The sequence below is a fragment of the Anopheles maculipalpis genome, chromosome 2RL, assembly GCF_943734695.1.
Source record: "Anopheles maculipalpis chromosome 2RL, idAnoMacuDA_375_x, whole genome shotgun sequence".
NCBI classification, from domain to species: domain Eukaryota; kingdom Metazoa; phylum Arthropoda; class Insecta; order Diptera; family Culicidae; genus Anopheles; species Anopheles maculipalpis.
In genome coordinates, this window is record NC_064871.1 from 44,956,488 (window position 1) to 44,976,741 (window position 20,254).

Below are 20,254 nucleotides of genomic sequence, written 5' to 3' on the forward strand. Positions count from 1 at the left end.
CCTCTGTGAAACTTGGCTATCGGAAGACATTAATCTTACCTTCCCCGGATATAATATAATCCGTGAAGATCGCATTACAAGGGGTGGAGGGGTACTGATTGGTGTTCGAAAGAGTCACACTTTCACCAGAATACCCACCCCTAAACAAGATATTATTGAAACTGTCGCAGTCAAGGCAAAACTTGGCGATCTTCACGTGACAATTACCTCAATTTATATCCCCCCGATAGCCAACAATGAAAAGGAAAAAATTGAAAAGTTCAAAGAGGATCTTGGAAATTTAGCAGTGGTCTTGCCTGGACCACTTTTGATCCTGGGAGATTTCAACTCTCACGGAGTCGACTGGGGCTGCGATAAGGATGACATTCGCGCTCCTATTATCCGAGACATCTGCGACAGATTTGGGTTTTCAATTCTCAACTCAGGAGAGGCAACTAGGATGCAGACAACTAAGAGTAGGGCGAGTGCACTGGACCTGTCTCTATGTCCATCAGCGATGGCCCTGGATTTTAGTTGGAAGGTGATCCAGGACCCTATCGGCAGTGATCACTTGCCGATAGAAATTTCCTACATCAAGGGAGGATGTCCAGGAGGTGGAGTCCCTGTTAAATGTGACTTAACGAGGAACATCGACTGGACAAGATACGGTGAATTAGTAGCCGCTTCGCTTTCTCTTGACTTGGAAGATTTGTCTCCAGTTCAGGAGTACGAAAAACTTGTTTCAATTATAAACAAGTGCGCTCTTGAGGCCCAAACAAGGCGCTCCCACCAAGCAAGGACATTCAAAAAACCTCCCACTCCTTGGTGGGACAAGGATTGCCAAGCGGCTTTTAATAAGAAGCGGGAGGCGTTTAAAGCATTCCGGGACACGGGCTCAAGGTCTTTATATGAAAAATATAAAGGACTGGAGAGATCGTGCAAAAACCTGTTGAAGGCGAAGAAAAAGGGCTATTGGCGTAGATACGTCAATAACCTAGACCCTTCCGCTTCACTTAATTCACTTTGGAGGATGGCTAGAAGGATGCGAAACAGCAATAACACTAACGAGAGCGAAAGCTTTTCTGGCGAGTGGTTGAATGATTTTGCCCACAAGCTTTGCCCTGATTTCGTTCCTGCGCAAAACTTTGCACAAAATGCGCCTGGCAGTGACCCTATCATGGACTCACCGTTCACTATGGTTGAGCTATCGCTTGCTCTTCTATCAAGCAAAAATTCTTCCCCAGGCCTGGATCAGATCAACAGCAAACTGCTGCAAAATCTCCCCGACATGGGCAAGAAACGTCTGTTAAGAATCTTCAACAATATGTTGGAGTTCAACAGCGTCCCGCAAGAATGGAGAGAAGTGAAAGTTGTCACTATTTTGAAGCCTGGCAAACCGCCATCAAGACACGATTCATATCGGCCAATATCGCTACTATCGTGTCTGAGGAAACTCCTTGAAAGGATGATTCTCTTACGGTTAGAAGAATGGTTGGAAAAAAACAACCTTCTATCAGATACCCAGTTTGGTTTTCGTAAAGCCAGGGGTACTAATGACTGCTTAGCGCTTTTGGTGACAGAAATAGAGCTTGCCCGTGCACGCAAGCAGAACATGGGGTCTATCTTCCTTGACATACAGGGGGCATTTGACTCAGTTTCTCCATACAAACTGAGTCAAAAGTTAGAAAATGCGGGCCTGGGACCAAAGTTGAATAACTTATTATTCAACCTTTTGTCGGAAAAAGTTATGAATTTCAACAATGGTCACGTGCAGTTAAAACGGACCAGTTTCCACGGACTAGCACAAGGGTCCTGCTTGAGCCCCCTGTTGTATAACTTTTATGTTAGTGAGATAGACTCTTGTCTAGCGCCAAACTGCAGTCTTAGACAATTGGCAGACGACGGCGTTATATCTATTGCAAGCAGAGACGCCGACGAAATACAACTGGCTTTACAAACCACTCTGGACAATCTTTCCGAGTGGTCTGAAAACCTTGGTATCAAGTTCTCTGCAACGAAAACTGAGATGGTAGTCTTTTCTCCTTTTAGCGACACGGAAAAAAACAGGGAGAAAAGGCTATATGATCCGAAAATTGATGTCTTTTTATATGGTGAAAAGATATCAACATCCGACAATTTTCGATACCTTGGTGTATGGTTTAATTCAAGGCTAAACTGGAGTACTCATTTCACCCATCTGGTACAAAAATGCAGTAAGAGAATCAACTTTCTAAGGACAGTCACAGGATTCTGGTGGGGCGCACATCCATCAGACGTCCTGAGACTGTATAAGACAACGGTACTATCCGTATTGGAATATGGAAGCATATGCTTCCATTGGGCATCCAATACTTTGATACTCAAGCTCGAAAGGCTACAGTACCGCTGTCTTAGACTCGCACTAGGGAGCATGAAATCTACACACAACATGTCCCTAGAAGTGATGACCGGAGTGATGCCGCTCAAACTACGTTTTGAAATGCTGTCGCTTCGCCTTCTAGTCCGTTGTTCAGTATCAAATCCCTTGATAATAGAAAATTTTGAAGCGCTTATAGAGACAGGTTCTAAGAGCAAAATCCTCAAGATTTATGAAGATTTTGTTGCCCTACAAGTGCATCCTAGCGCTCCACAGGCATTAAATCGTGCTGCCCTTCCTGAGAACTACAGTTCCATTTTAAAAACAGATTCCTCGATGCGCGAGGAAATTAAGACCATACCTAATGATCTTCGCCCGAGGCTAGTTCCGGGTATTTTCATGAATAAGTATGGTCATTTAGACCAAATAAGCCAGTACTACACTGATGGATCATCCTCTGAGGAGGGCACTGGCTTCGGTGTTTTTAGCGAGTTCACCGAGGCATTTTTCAAATTGAGGCAGCCATGTAGTGTTTACACCGCAGAGCTAGCCGCAATCTTGTACGCACTATCCATGATAGCAGCGAGACCTTCGGACCAGTACTTCATCTTCACTGATAGCCTTAGTGCTATTGAAGCTCTGAGATCTCCGAAGGCTGTTAAGAGTCAGGATTTCCTCACCATAAAAATCATTGAACTGCTTGGCTCAATGTTCGATAAGGCGTATAAGATCTCGCTAATTTGGGTCCCTTCTCATTGTGGAATCCCCGGCAATGAAAAGGCAGACTCACTGGCCAAAACAGGCGTCCAAGAAGGCGCTTTTTACGACCGACCGATCTCGGCCCAGGAGTTCCTTCGTTTCCCACAGCAACTTTTCCTGTCTCGCTGGCAGAGCATGTGGGAGGCGGATGAACTCGGGCGTTTTCTTTTCTCGATCTCTCCGCAAGTGTCCCTGCGGCCTTGGTTCGATGGGCTCTCTGTAGACCGGGCATTCATACGAATGATGTCTCGACTGATGTCGAATCATTTTGCGTTGAATGCTCATCTACAGCGTATAACTCTGGCTCAGACAAAAGTGTGTGGCTGCGGTGACGGATTCCACGATGTGGATCACCTTCTGTGGTCCTGCGTGGAATTTGAAACCGCAAGACCCTCCTTGTTGAGCGTAGTCGAGAATATCGGCAGACGACCGGGTACAGAAATTAGAGAAGTGTTGGCTACCAAGGACCTCCCCTACATGAGGATCATTCACCGATTCGCCAGAGACAACGGTCTTGTCCTATGATTCCACATCCCAAGTATCCTTACAATCCTTATTCGTATTTCCCCATTCCTTTTTTGTTAAATGTTTTGTTGTCTACGTCTTAAGTGTATTTTTGTAGTGCCACGGGTGATCCGATGACTGGGCAACAGCACTCGAGGGCGATTCCAACACTGCCGTAAAAGGGAGGCAGGCGCTGTTGAAAGTACAGTGTTCTACACTCCAGTCCAGTTTTGGCACATTGAGTTTCACAGCGTTGGCGTCGGGTTCGGGGTGTTTGGCGGGATCGGTCTCGGGAGTAGTGAAATTGATTTCACTGCTGCGGGATAGAGCTTGTCGATCATCCTTTGACTGGACGTTGACTAGATTGAGCTTGGAATGTCATGGCTGGACTGCACTGGAGAACACTGTATGCAGACAAATAAATGTTCGTGCTGTCTTAACAATGTTTATTTGTTTGTTACAGTCGAGACCAAACATCAAATGTCAACAATAGAACAGCCACATCACCACTATAGCCGGAATTCGGATGAAACCAACCACCATCATCACAATAGTCACAGCGATAGTCCCGGACCATCAAAACTCACAACATCCACCACTACATCATCATCATCATCATCATCATCATCATCATCATCATCATCACCACAACCATCCACAACCGAGTATGCCCGGGATAAGGCAAAGAATAAGGAGGAAATGCCTTACCAATATAATTGTATTTTTTTTTTCAACACAAGCGGTGTGAACAATACGGCACTGGACCGTCATAATTAATTATAAATAAATAAATAAATAATAGCTAAGTTATGCAGCCGTATGAAAAATTCCACTAAATTATAGAATAGCTGCACCAGGAACTTGCCACATTCCTCTATCTATTTGAAACCTTCCACTGAATCCATCAAAAGTTCCATTATATGATTTGAAGCCGTATATTATATTATCAAAGCATTCAACATTTGCCAGCCTTAAATCCAGTTCTTTTAGACGTGTGAAGACTAGCTGCGCAGTCGCGTCTTGCACTGAGACCGCCCGTGCTATTATTATCATTGCGCTTATAATATTTTTACAGTACAGTACGATTTTAATGACTTTTTATTGTGTTTGTTGTAGAAGACAGCATAAAATGATATTTTGGCTGAATCTCTGACCCTGATGTATTTCAATTGCTATTATGTGTTGTGGCTGTACTCTGCGTCAAGCTTTTATCACATAGTAAGGAAACGAAAAGGTATTACTTCGTGATAAATCGCTAACGACCGTCAAGGTAGCCGTAAGAATTCCATAAAAGAAAGAGCAAAGGACTGACATAGGAAAAGAGCGATAGAGATATTGAGCCTTACCTTGGCTAGGGAAACTCTGGATGCTCTTCGGCGGATCAAGTGGGCTAGGCGATATTGCACTCACTTACTAGCATGCTGAAGATTTGAGGCTTTACCTTGATTAAGGGGACACTTGAAAACACTTGAAAGGAATCGAATACCAAATTTAGAGATTGCTACAAGTTTAATCCTGTCAAGGAACTTTTTTGTAACTGACGGGAAAAGGCAGCTTTATCTATGTGGCCAGTGTCGTCGATTTTTGGTTCAAGGTTCATTTTCCCCATGTTTAGGTTAATCCATTCGAATGTTGATTCGAAAACAATTTTGTGTTGTATCGTTATCTGGCTGTGTTGGTTCGCGATAAGAGTGTAAGACTTTTGTCGTAAACAAAGGAAGGGAGTCAAGAACTTAAAATTTTTTCAATGCTAACTGTGACAGGTTTCATTGTGGAGTTCGTTATTCAATTTGGTCACTGTGGTTTGATATGGGTGGGGATCATCAGTCTCATCTGGAGAGACTTGAAAGTCTTGTCCTTTTATTTTAATATCTATTTTTGTTGTTTTCATATGTAAAATACGTTTAGCTTACAGTTATCGGATCGGATCGGATCTTACAATTATCGGATTTTGATAATTACTTTAACAATATAATAAAATGCTTTATTTCTCTATAGTTAAAATATTCCAAACAGTTAAAACTTTTTTTGCTTTCGCATCAACCGTAAACAAAAAATAAAGACTTTTGTCAGTGAGTTTTGGATCTTTTCAACATAAACAAAACCATGGCCAAAGAAGGTTCCCAAAAGCGCAAAAGCGGAACCTAAAATAATGATTCAAATGTTCTTGCGGTCTACTACGGAAAGCACAAGCTCACCGGTAACAAAAACAACTGCGAAGCAAAATTTGATCGGATTATTTTGCGTGGGGTATGTTACGAATACTTTTCGGCTTATAGTAATTGGACAACATGGCAGAATACATAGGGAGGGCCAATTCAAATGCATTTTCTAGGCTTTTAAAAATCCAATACTGACAAATTGCTGAAGCAATCGATACAGGCACATACAATAAACAATCCTATTACCCTATTACGGGATACAGTGTGTATTGTACTTCTACTTTGTCAGCCTCAATCGGTTACGTCCCTTTTTTTCTTAACGAACCATGGTACAATCCTAATAATACGATACTATTTTTCTTCCGTTCAGATTGTTTACATCACTACTAAAGCAGCAGACTCACGTAAGAAAAATTTGTCTTACATCGTCTGACCTTCTCGAGCCTGGTATGGAATTGTCAAGAGCATCATCGCCGCACACCGTCACTCGCTAGGTCGTGCGAACGGTTCCACTTCAACTTGTCAACCATATTTTGGGAACGTTGCCGGGGACGGATCATCGCTAGCAGGATGTAGCATCGAAGATGTACGACGTCACCGATGCTGCCTCCATCAATTCCGACTACCAGGAGCTGATGGCACCGTGGGCCTACAATGGTGCCGCCGTGACACTTTTCTTTATAGGGTTCTTCGGATTTTTTCTCAACATCTTCGTTATTGCCCTCATGTACAAGGATGTACAGGTAAGACACACGGTTCCACCGCGAGACACTGTGTGGCCGGAGCTGCCACACACACAAATATATATTTGCGTAGGAAGCGAAGAACAAACATGGCACCTCGGTACGGTTCCATTCAACAATTGTTGACGCTCTCTTAACGCCACAAGACCATCCGGGTAAGATCCGGCGGTACCGTAGGGAAAATCGTAACGTTTCATTGGAAGACACTGTCCGTCCGATGGCAGACATGTTTGCTTCGTTACGCTTCACGCAAAGTTTCTGTCCCAACACATGTTCAATTACTTCGGTGCGCCCCTAACGATGCGGATGCTTAAGTAGCGTATATCTTTGCTGTTCTAGTGCCAAATTTTACTATACTTCCTGGCGAATTTTGGTAGCTCGCGTTATGCAAAGAAAAAACTAAATCTCTGTTCACAGAAGTAACTTTCAAGAGGTGCCTCAAGAGTGGTCTGTTGCTTATGAGGTACTTGAAAGTTCACAACAAATTGAAGATTTGTTGACCGTTGACTTGTTTAGCAGGGAATTTGGAATGCACACGGTCTATTGTAGAAAGCTTCTACTACTTCTAAAAGTGCTTACCATCTTTGTAGTCTTAATTAAAACCCAAAATTGTTTCATGAATTATTAATAATTAGATTATTTATTACATTCTTGGCCAGATGTAAAAATTGACCCCCATTAGTGCATATTCTAGCGAATTGTTGAGCTCTTGAAGTCTGATTGTTTGTGTAAGAAGACAACTATGTTCTAGAAGCCAAACTCATTCCAAATCTTTTTGATTTGATATGCAAATTTAAAACACTTTTCTAGGATTCCTCAAACTTGTATCTCGGCGTACTGCTCTTCTTATGTTTTATATGAGGCAATAACATATTTTTTTATCACAATTAATACTAAAAATGCAGCTGACTTAAACATTCCATACTAAAAATTTTAAACGGTATTTATAAAATATAATAACTTTGGTAACCCTGCCTTGATGGTACTTCTTTGCGCCTGTAGAATATGCAATCCGCACAACACAATCGTATGGCATAGTAAAATGTTAACTAGCGTAAATTTTCTGTTAGTTCAATAGTAGAAATATCCTTTTTGTTGTAAAGCTTTCCCGCTCCTTGCTTTCACTAAATTAAACATCCCGTCTTTTGAATGTATTTTTGTACACTTTCTAAAGTAACTTTCCATATTGTCACTATCAACTAAAACTGATTTCAGTAAAACGACAGTTATGAAAAAAGTTCCATCCTCCATGTTTGTCGTACTACTTTTCTGCCAACAATAAACCATGCTCAACATTTTAACGCTCTTCTATTTCCGTTGTCTCCATTTCAGCTATGGACGCCGATGAATATTATATTGTTCAATTTAGTTTGTTCCGACTTTTCCGTATCGATCATCGGTAATCCGCTCACTCTTACGTCCGCCATTTCCCATCGTTGGCTGTACGGGAAAAGCGTTTGTGTGGCGTACGGATTTTTCATGTCACTGCTAGGTAAAGTACGAAAACAATTAATACTCCGTCGAACACAGTAGCTTTTAATTTATTTGCTAGAACAGTATCGTTTTTCGTTGTACACTTTTTGTTTTGTACATTTTATAAACTTTCCTACAGTTACACTCAATCCTCCCTTGACAGTGCTTTTCGAAATGAAAAATTTTATTCTTTGTCACATAATGAAGAAAAACATACAAATTGGTATTGCGCTGTTGTGCCTCATCCTCTACACTCTGCATAAGATTATACAAAAGGGCAGTAAACGCGGTCTAACCGTCGTGGGGAAAACTCTTTCGGGAAAATTTATTCAGTAATCATCTTCAAAGACCGTTCCAGCAAGGCTTACCTTGTTCAAGCGATTTAGCTGCCGTATGGTTCAGCATGATCGAGACAACGTTCTACCTGTCGACCTAATACGAAAAATATGCAAAATCTCCCTTTTAATGTGACGCATAATTGCGTCTCCATTTATGCCGCCCCGAAGTGGTGTTGAAATACGTATAAGAAAAAATAAAACCATGCAGAATATCGACAGAAAACAGAAAGTCATCAGTGATTATATTTATTTCGGCCTTAACATTCACACACACACGCCCGGGCTCCAAGTCCTGGCAAAATAGTAATACACTTCATTGGCAGCTTTAAGAGCGCTTTTGAAATTTTCTTTTTCTGGGCTTCAGTCGTGAATTGAGCGAATGACTCGACAGTTTTATGATAAAAAGTTCCTGGGATTAACTCGTGAGGTTTAAAAAACCATTGCCTAGTTCTCAATTCAACGTAAAGTCTGACATTTCCACGAGGAACTCAAATCTGTTGATTTAAATCAAACCTGTTGAAGTTAAAGTATCTCCCTTTAAGGCATTCCTGGGCTGAAACACTTCACAACAGAAAGACTCTTCATAAGACTACTCTTCATCTAGACAAGAACCGAGAAACAGTACAACAGATTTCAATTTCATGTGTATCATTGGTGGATCATTTCAAATCATCCAGAATCGAGTGCAAAAATTGTGCAAACTTCACTTCAGTTTAACCGAACATCGATAACGAACAGTTGAGTTGCAGGGATTTTTGGGATCAACTAGTGAAGCTCAAACAATCATGATTCTGGATTTTAGATGAAGTCTAAGATTTCCAAGAAGAATTTAAATCTTTTGCACTACCTCATTTCTATTCAAGCTCCATTCATGTTTTAGCACTGGATCAGAAACATTGCTGGTCCGGCAATGGCAAGACTGAAACATTTTAGTCCTGGAATTCCTCAAAGGATTTCTCTTCGTCTTGCAAGGAATCTAGAAAGTGCAACAAATTCCGGCTCTAAATGAAAATGAACCCCACCTGGTCCGATTGCTGGAATTAAGACTCAGTCAGAACTTTGCTAATTCAGCCGGACATCGATAGAGAATCGACAGAATGGCACAGCAGTTATAATTGACGGTTTTCGTAACTAACGAGTGAGGTTGAAGCATTACCAGGAGGAAACTAAATCGATTACAAGTGTTCGATTATATTCACTTTAAAACAGCCCATTTTTAAGAAATTTCTTACTCTGGTTCATAAATATTGATAATCTGAAAATGACAGGACATAAAAACGCTAAACCAGAAATGAAAAATAAATTCATCTTGAAAGAACTTGAATAAGCGCAACAGTGTTATCATCTTTGTAATTATCAATCAAATATTTCCATCCTACTTTTTCTATCCTCCACAATCTGTCAATCAATGCAAGCAATTATAAAATACAGCATCAACAAATATTTAATTACTTTCACTCACAAACATGCTCACGCTTCATTTAAAGCTTAAACGAATTTGCATAAGCACGGAAGCGGCAGGCATTACAGTGGGGTAATTCTAGAGCACAATTACCCTCTCCAATCTCGAAGCTGCTAAGCAGAAGAAGGAGAAGTAAAAATTTTCATCCCTCTTCATATTACACGCTTCATCATCAAACCGCAATCAAGCGACATTTCCTGCGTCGAAGCAAAGTTTGCCTGTTTATCATCCCGATAAGCAGAGCCGGCCAGTTAATTGATACCGCTGAGTTTTGCTACCAAACAGTGCACATCAGCATCAAGAAGAGCCGAAGCCGTATCGAAACGATATCGAAATTGATATTGATGTACGTGATTAGAAAAGAAAAGTCTTGCTGCTGTTGCTACTGACACTGGATACGGAGCAGCCTACCCTGTATCGGTGCCTTGGAGCCAACAGCCATCTTCCCACGAGTGAACGTTCTTTCTCGCTTGGGTAAATTAATCTGCACCGTAATCCGACGCGAAGTGATTTCCATTTCCTAATGCGATTAAGCTGCTTCCGCTCAAAACATACACGTCATCGTTCAATGGTGTCGTGGGTCTGCGCTTTGTTTGTACTCTGCAGCATTATTTGCTACCGGTTTTGGGATGTTTCAAATGTTCTGCTGACTGACACATCTGTCAGCGATTTGTCGCACGAAGCTAGTGCGGAGCTCTTGCAGCACCCGATGTACGTATGATTTTTGTTCCTTCTTTACCACTTCAATGCGTCCACATCAAATACCCGCCCGTTCGTTTGCTCCCGATCAAGGGAATAAGTTATCGCCCATGGGCTGTGAAGTCCTTCTGATCGTAACGCTCTCCAAATTTCATCAACTTACATATTTTGTATTAAAATATTTGCAATTTATGAAGGAGAGAGGGAAAGAGGGAAAGAGCATTTTTTTCTGCTTATCCAGGTTCGATTTCCTCCAAGCCGACCGAGTGCTCGTGCTCATTAGAGGTTCAATCCGATTAGGGATTATATCGGAGCTTTTTACCGTCTGCTTTTATTGGTACTTTCAAGCAACAAACGGTAATGGTGGAAACGAACCATTGCGACTTCATTCCGTGGCACTGGTGAGATGTTACGCATATGATAACGAACACGAACCGTTTTGGGGCGGTTACGGTTGGTTGGAAGTGGTTCTAACTTTTTGCACGATTAATCCCACTTTCCTTTAACGCTAGGTTCCGTCCTCGCGTTGACTCTCGCACCATCGAGTAAACGCAACCAGGATGGAGGTTTTCATTGTGCAACAGAAATGGTTTACAAATTTGCTTCGTACAAACTACGAGCCCGATGCCGATGGTGATAACATTGCTAGTGTGTGTGAGTTTTTTTGTTACTTTTTCCGTTTACCAATTTCAAGACCGTTCATTCAAAGGTACCGTGAGAAAAATCCCTTCGGGTGGTAAATTATGCCATCAATTGGAAACGGGAACACGGTTCGGTACACGGCTGTGAGAAACCAAATGTTTGGTTAGGCTGTCATCGATTCAGCCAGCCAAGTTTCAGCAATATTCTCGCCGGGAAGTAAAAAGCTTCGAACGGGTCCTTGTGCGGCCTTGCCATCGATCGATCAATATTCTCTTCTTGGATGGGGTTTCTCTCGACATTCGCCACGATCGAAAGACAATGCCTGTGCCTGCCCGCGAGGCACAGAGACCGGACCAACAGAGATTTTGCGTACCGCTAGGATCGATCACCTCGGTACAGATACACAGCAGATACAGATACTTATGCCATACAAATATCGGAAGTCTTTTACGACGAATGTACCCAACTCTGTCAATAGCGAAGGAGCAGGTATATAGCATCAATTACATGAAAAATCCATCAACCGCTTTGCCCACGGCTTTTTTGGCCGGTAAAGTTGGACCCTTAGTTGAATTTTATCTGTACCAATTTTTCCAAAAGTTACCCATTTTGTGCTCTTCCTTTTCTAGTAGATTGCATAAATATTGGGTGCTAAACGTGCTAAGGTCTTGGTTTGGTTTGGCTTCCTTGACTTGAGTTTTGCGTAATAATTTGTCAAAGCAAGGAAGCTAGTAATCTTAGCCTGCCACGACACAAAGCGGGCTTAAGAATAAGAATCAGTCATACGTACGAAAAGACGATCCGGTTTCCCGGGATCCCGGAAGGACCTCACAACATCTGGATGGTTTATAGCATCTTAGGGGTTTCAAAAGAAGTTCATTAAGTATTTATAGAAATTCCAATCGATTTGAAGGTGTTTTTAACATGAAATCTTGTAAGTTTGCATACAGTTTGTAGTCTGGATTGTTTTCTTCTGTACCAACAATTTTTTATTATTATTTTTGAAGCATTCTCCCGTAACTCCCTTCCTTGTAACACAAGCAAAAAGGTCATTTTTACCATTTAACAAACTACCTCTCCCGCTTTTTATATGGCAGAAGGTTCCTCTCTGGGGCGGTTCGGTGGTGTAGGCGACAGCGGCGCCGGCCTTCAAACGGCAGGACCGGGGTTCAAATCCCACCCGGACCGTCCCCCCGTGGCGAGGACTGACTAACCAACTACGTGGTATCGGCAGTCTAGAAAGCCATTTCTATGGCCGGCATGACCTTAGAGGTCGTTACGCCAAGAAGGAGAAGAAGGTTCCTGTTTGCCACGGTTATATGAAAGATAGTTTTATAAAAAGTTTTCGATTATGATAATTATTCAGAAAAACGTCCTTTCCATGAAAATGCGGATGATTAAAATAAAACCGTTGACGTTGATGGTCGTCGGTAGGTTAAATGTATAAATTAAACATACATTCTTTGATTTTTTTTTTTCGAAATTGTAACTCTATGTACAATGCAGCGATATTTGGAAGTATGCGCTCTCATACAGTGATGGACAAAACAATAAGACTATCTAAAAGCGTCCATCAATGCGTCCATCCAAAGCCTCAAAGTGAGAATATTGCACAGATATTCAAGGAATCGTCTACTTTATTTTCAGGTAAATCTAAATTGAAAAACTTGGAAACGCGAGAATAGATTCTTGTTACTACTGGCAAATGATTTCACATAAACGCTTCCCGCTTTTACACGGTCAATATACGCTGATGCTGTTGATATAAATGCTTGATTGAAATCATCAACGATACGGAGTAATTTGGTAAATGCGCAGCTTAAATATTAATATTTGCTTACAAAAGCTTATAAATCCATCCGTTTAAAAAGTCTCAAAGCAATCGTTAGGCATAAGCGAGCTGCAGTTTATCAAGATACAGGGAGAAAATTTTTATTAATTTTTTTCTTAGTAAGCTTTCTTCTCTGAAGGTACATATAAATATTATATTTACTGAACAACTGAACAATACTCAACAAAAAACATTTATTTGGAATGTTTTTGTTCAGTATTCTTTGTTAAATATGGGTCTCCCATAACTTAAGTAACGCTCGTAAGGCGGAGGAGGAGGTTTTATCTAGCAATACGATTTTTTACACATGGGGGAATTCTAGTTTGTTATACGTCACAGCTTTTGGACTACAACATAGCATAACTATCTCAATATTACATTGTATGGCCCAACGTAGAGGTGAAATTTTAATTGTTGAAGTGTCTTTTGCATCATATGTGTTTTTTACAGTCAAAACATTACTTAAACGTTAATTATTTGGATTGCGTGAATAAACATACTAGAAGCTGGAATCGATCTTTTCATATGTTCGTAAGTTTTACCTCACATCGTGACGCGTATCGTAAAGCTCATCCCGACAGCGAGTGGTAGTGAATAAATTTTTTCCAACAGATTAACGTGTTTCTACTTTCAATTCCGGTAGCTATGAAGATAATCAGACTTGCAAATACAGTTTAGTAATTTGTAATGTTTCCCATAAAAACTTTTGATTTTTTTTTATTCAATGACAAGTTTATTTATGAAAATATACTGAAAAGAGGAGGTTTGGTCTAGCGTAACGTTATTTTGAGATTGTGGGGCTAGAGGGTTATTTCGAAATTTAATTACAATTACTTACAACAGGAGATCAAAAATATCAATTACTGTAGTATGCAATGTATGGACGACCTCCTTTTTAAAATAAATATTTTGGAGCGCTTTTTTCCATTTTACACATCGTTATATTATAAATGTTAAGTTTAAAATCACTGCATTTGTCTGGCAACAACCATACTTTCAGGCATTCTGCCTATAAAGCGAAAAATTCCATTCTGCATCGAATAAAAAATAACAAATAATCTTTTGAAGGGGACAAATACGGCTAAAGCCTTCATACTTAAAATTAATAGTCTTTAGTTCTATTAGTCTAGGGTTTAGTTTTTTGGGTGAAGCAATTTTGTCCGGAACATCTAAAGCCAAGTCACGAAAGGATAATAAATTTTCTTAAAAATCTTACTTTAATGTTTATAACTGTATGTGGGTCCAAATCTCCGCACAAGGCTGCGATTTTCATATTGCAAGGTATTCATAATGCACCTCAACAAAAATTACAGAACAAAAAAAAACGTAAAAAGTACTTATAATATTAACAAGAAACATTAGTCTACTAGAATTACTATCCTTTCCATTACCTTATATTAAAGTGCCCCAACATTTGCTTCTTCGTATTCAATTACCAACATAAACGAATTCGAATAACGTCATTCACGTATTCAAAGAACCCAAACTAATTCCATCACTCTTCCATCATACAAGTGTACGTATTAGTTTTCATTTACTAGCACAATGTGATTCATTCTGTTTAATAGTTAATAGCTTGTTTTTGGAGGCTGCCCAGTTCAGCATTGTTTATCCCGTTTGCACGTACACAAGCTTACGTTACGCTCAATAGCCGGCTACTGAATGGCAATAGCAACATTGTGCAATTGGTGCAGAATGAGAACAGCAAACAGGCAAACACACACACACACAAAAACGCAATGTAACCATGTACTTCCTTTCACAGGAATCGCTTCAATCACAACTCTTACCGTGCTTTCGTACGAGCGGTTCTGTTTGATCAGCCGCCCATTCACCGCCCAGAACCGCTCGAAACAAGGAGCCTGCCTAGCGGTACTGTTCATCTGGAGCTATTCATTTGCCCTAACCTCGCCGCCACTGTTTGGTTGGGGCGCCTACGTCAACGAAGCGGCAAACATAAGGTAAAGAAATTGACTATTGACAAATTGACATAGAGTGCACAGAGAGAGAGAAAGAGAAAGAAAGAGAGAACGGAGTGAAAAAGAATAATAAAACCCACCCAGAGAAGACAGCGCAGTACTTTAATTCACTTTCCACACGTTCTAGTCTTGCTTCTGTCTCAAAACCACCTTTCAAATGCGACTAGTACGGTATTACCAGGGCATAGAATGTAGCATTCGACGAAATGTGGCTCCACACACACACACATACACACACAAAAATTCTCACCTCTAGTTACCTGTTTCTGAAGCCCAACTTTGCAACCCTCAACCTCCCTCAACCGCACAAAACCATGATTGCACAACATAATCATTTAGTGAGAGATAATAATTTCATCACCGAAAATTAACCTGCCCAACGTCGGATGCTTGAATGTCATATTAGTATCCTTTGACACTCGTATGTGTGTGTGTGTGCCTGTGCCCCGCCGGAAGCAAGCTCCAAACCATGGACTGGATGGGTACGGTAAACAGCTTTGCAATTCACCATTCAAAATGGATAACGTCAAACACACCAGCATTAGCTGTGGAACCGGTGGAACCCATTTTCAACCGATTTGCCCGAAAAACCTCAACACGCACACACGACTATGGTCGCTTTTGTCGACGCTAATCCTACCGACATTCGGGCAAGGGACACAGTAATAACATTCCTTAGTAAAGGTTCATTGGGCTGATGAAATTTTCCGCCTCGTCTGCTCGCGGTGGAATAGTAGTGCCGGTTGAAGGCACTACCATACGCGCACACACACACACATATGGGTGGGAAGGGTGGAAGAGGGAGGATCTAATCCTTGGGAGCAATGTAGAGTGCAATGATGTGATTTGAGTTTGTTTCAACAGTCCCGAGTGGTCCGCGGTTCAAGAGCATATCTTTATACACATGAACCTTTTGCCTAGATTATGCGTGTGTTTGTCGTACACATACAGGAAGCTTGAGCGAACGTGAACCAATATTCTCAGTTCCCGAAATTCCTCCATCCCAACGATATCCACTCGATCAGGATTTTCCGGAATCAATCAATCCACTCAAAACCTCGTCGATGTATATAATCACCGATACTGGTTTCCGGATAGCCCAAGGCTACGATCATAGTGGAGTGTAAGGCGGAATCTTGATTTTCAACTGAAACAGGCTGCAATTCTTGATCCCAGTCCTAATAGGGATATCCTTAAAAAATTATAAAAACCTTTTTTGTATAAACTGTTTGCTGATTGCGTCTAGTTGTGGTTTATCTTCTTTAATGTAGTTTTAATTAAATCATTCTTCTTGTACTGTTTTCACACTATAACGTTGTGTGGTCTTGACCTTCCTATTGATGGATTTCGATGATGTTTGTTTATCAAAAACTGGATCCTAATTTGAAGGCTCTTGAGATAGGATATTTGATATTATATCCCTTTGTATAAAGTCCATGTATTCTATCTTGTGTTAATTTCCTAAAAGTATAACATATGTATAGTCATGAGATGGTCTTTTACAAAACAGCATCTGGTGTTGAAATTTTAAAATCTAAACCAAAGGTTTGCTCTAAGTTTTGGTTCCCAGTAGGTAAAGCCCATCTACGTTGGCGAATTCCTTGAATTATTCTCTTTTTCCCTAGGCACCCTAGAGAAACAAGATTAATTTTTCCTCTCTTTAGACAGGCCTGATGCTTTGCCGCTACTTTCTTCGTAACTGTTTCCGTTTCCTTCTAATCCTTCCATCACCTTTAATTCATCCTCATTATAACACGTTGAGGCAATAGCTAAGAATGCTTTTTTACGTGACGCTGTCAAGTTTTAATTTCCCATTCAATGTTTTTTCTTCTTCTTCCTGCCCTCGTCTTATCACAACTTCCGATTTACGACATTTTCTCTATTTTTTGTTCTTCTGTTGTACATGGCCCTGAGCCCTTATTTATAATTAGGAATTAATAAGAGATAGACTATAATAACAAGAAATAATAACAAACATCATGTAAATAATTGCCTGTAGAGCATTGAAAAAAGGCTGAAATAAATTTTTAAAATCCGAAAAAAAAACATGTAACGAGTTATGCGAGCTTTCGAAAAACTTAAATAATATCATTTGAAAACAAATAAGGCATTTCATGGCAATGAACAGTCTGTCACTTCATCAACAGCTTTAAAAAATGTTTTTTTTTTATGAATGTTTAAGGGTATTGCTCCATTACACTAAATCACTCGTTTCGATAATATACAAATTACGGAGCTTTGTTCAAAACCACACTTATTTGTCTCGATCAATAACGCTTATATACAAGCACGAAAGATGCTCACTTTAGCATTCGTAGAATTAATAATTGCTTGCATAAACCACGAACAGCCAGTCGAACAAATTCACTCTTGTTGTATTCAATAAGAACGGCCTGGCGATATGGCTACAAATTCGCTCTGTTGATTTAGAATTATAAACCGTTCATTCCATTCCACCTCGGAGGCCCTGCAGGCACTGTAAGTTCTCGTGAATTTAATAAGTTGGTGGTTTCCTTTGAAATCGAAGTCGTATTTGTGAATTTGTGAACCATAACTTTAATAGGCTTTCTTCTCCTGATTAGATTTGCAAATGTGTTGTTGTTTGAATTTATTATGATGTTTTATTAAATGCTAGAACAAAACATGTTCTTTTGAGTAAAACCAAGTTACTTAAATGGTAATTGTTAAACAAACTGATACTACTGCGTAACACTTTTTAGTAAAAAAGTAAATAGATGCAGTCCACGCAACATAATACACCAGGCGCCTCCATTATGAATCTTGTAATTTTGGGTTTTGCGAGCAACTAAACTTACGATTACAAACTCCAGGCAAATTTAAAAGATAGGATTTTTTATAAACTGTTAAAACGGCCTTACCGTTATGGTTCACAGGAGTTTTCATAGAAGAATTTATTTTTTTAATGAATTTTCAAACCGACGCTACTTGTTAAACTTTTTTTTATTATTCGCATATTTACATGATAAACGATTTAAAAACTTTTAAATAAACTTTTTTATTTTGTGAATAGCCCTCTCCTTGGTTTCGACTGATGTTGAATTAAATTGCAATAATTTATAATCGCTGCTATTAAGCTTTTTTGCCGAACAACAAGATATTATAATATACCAGGCGTCTCCATTGTGTAAAATCATGTCATATTTGCTTCTTCTTTTTTGCTTAACGACCTTCTAAGGTCACACCGGTAATCAAACGGCTTACTAGATTTTCCGATACTACGTAGTTGGATAGTCAGTCCTCACCACGAGAAGACGGTCCGGATGGACCGTTTTGCCGTTTTGGCAAATGTTGTAAAATATTGTAAGGGAAATTTATTTTTAAAAACTCAATTGGAGCTAAGCTTTCTGACCTTTGATAGTAAAGAGTAATTGAAGATGAATATCTCGCTTTTATTGCAATTAACGTTTCTTCTGTTTTACTTGCTATTCATTTACTATGATCAAAGACTAATTAAAGCCACAATATTTTTACACCCAAATAAAACGGTCACTTAAAAACGGTTTAAAGTATATGACTCACAACAGCGTACGAAACATTATGCTTTAATTGCCTTCCACTAGTAAACCCAACGTATCCAATCATTCCACACAAAAACCAAAGATATGCCATAAAACACCCTTCTAGTAAAATGTCCGCATTTGGAAAGCTTTCAATAAATTCCGCTTGCCACTGTTTGGCAAATCACATTACCTGATCCTTTCGCTATCGGCTACGTATTGCTCTAACTGAGTGGGTTTCATTGACGATTTCATTTGCCCTTTACCGTCTCTGCATAATGCACACGAATGGATGGTGTTGCTGATGGATACCAACCCGGTGTTTGCAAATTTTCTCTTCCACAGCTGCTCGGTGAATTGGGAGTCGCGAACAACGAATGCAACCAGCTACATCATATTTCTCTTCGTATTCGGCCTGATACTCCCACTGGCAGTCATTATTTATAGCTACATCAACATCGTTCTCGAAATGCGCAAGGTAAAGAACCAACGCCTATTGGTGGCTTTATTGCGCCTGCTACCCACAGCGCCTGGAAATTATGAATGAACTCGCATGTTCTGCTATTTGTTTCAAGCCGACTTTTTTTTGTTTGCTTCTTTTTTCTTGTTTTCAATCAAATGCGTTTTGCGCAACAGAACTCTGCACGCGTGGGACGTGTAAACCGAGCCGAACGACGCGTCACCTCCATGGTGGCGGTGATGATCGTCGCCTTTATGATCGCGTGGACGCCGTACGCCACCTTTGCGTTGATCGAGCAGTTTGGCCCACCGGAACTGATTGGCCCGGGATTGGCCGTGCTGCCAGCACTCATCGCCAAATCAAGCATCTGCTACAACCCGATCATCTACGTCGGCATGAACACACAGTTCCGGGCCGCCTTCTGGCGCGTTAGACGTACGAATGGTGTTGCCGGTCAACCGGACAGCAACAACACCAACAGTCGGGATAAGGATTCACGCAGCACCGCCAAGGATGTGCTGGAGTGTAGCTTGGACTTTTGCCACTGGACTGTACGTGGCACACGGGTAAGCATCTCTTCCGTCGATCGGAACGTGCCGGTACGCTCCGGTGAAGAACGGTCCAAGGAACGGTCGAGTAGAAGTAGCAGAGGATCGAAGGAACATGATCGACCGTTGGGGGTGAAAACGTTGAAGGCCAACAATGCACGATCAGTACCGAGCATTGAACCGGTGGCAGATTGTAGTATGACGGACGTGCTAACCAGCGGAGATGGTAGTGTCAGAGTCGTTCGACAGGACTCGGAATTATCTGTGATCCATGATGGTAGGGTGCTCGTTATTAAATCGCCAATACCACACACGAACATGTTGTAACAGTAAAGCTATTTTTTTACAAACCACCTTAGTATGGAGCGATGTTGTGAATTTGTAGAGCTAATGTAAAATACTTAGGCTAGAAACAGGATTATCAAATTGAATACTACGAACTAATACTCAGACGTATCTCTCTTGGGGATGCCGTTTGCATATCAAGGTTTCAAGCAAGTAACTTGAATTTTGAATCCATTAGTTATCATTGTTTAAAATTTGTTCTTCCTTCACTGAAAGCAAGAGCCCCCTTTCAATGAGCGATGAGTCAAATTTACCACCCGAAGCAACGATTAGGCAACGAAAATATTTTAATCTCTTCCAGGGTGAGCTACAGGGTGTGGCAGGAAAAAAATGAGTATTTTACGATACAGATGTATCACAATTAATCAAACTTAGCCAGCAATAAAAGCAATACGTTCCTCAGTTCTATAAATTAAATTATTAATAACAGCCAGTAAGCTAGAACACGTCGCTGAA

The 20,254-nt window shown here is 40.5% G+C and overlaps 1 protein-coding gene across 1 annotated transcript; it reads left to right on the forward strand.

Moving 5' to 3' along the window:
- The first annotated feature begins 6,276 nt into the window (after window positions 1-6,276).
- On the forward strand, window positions 6,277-19,798 carry LOC126557996 (vertebrate ancient opsin-like). The gene is made up of 5 exons (XM_050213926.1): window positions 6,277-6,503; window positions 7,836-7,995; window positions 14,714-14,909; window positions 18,791-18,923; window positions 19,082-19,798. The coding sequence occupies exons 1-5, from the start codon at window positions 6,345-6,347 to the stop codon at window positions 19,778-19,780; spliced, it is 1,347 nt and encodes a 448-aa protein (XP_050069883.1). The 5' UTR covers window positions 6,277-6,344; the 3' UTR covers window positions 19,781-19,798.
- Window positions 19,799-20,254: the final 456 nt, after the last annotated feature.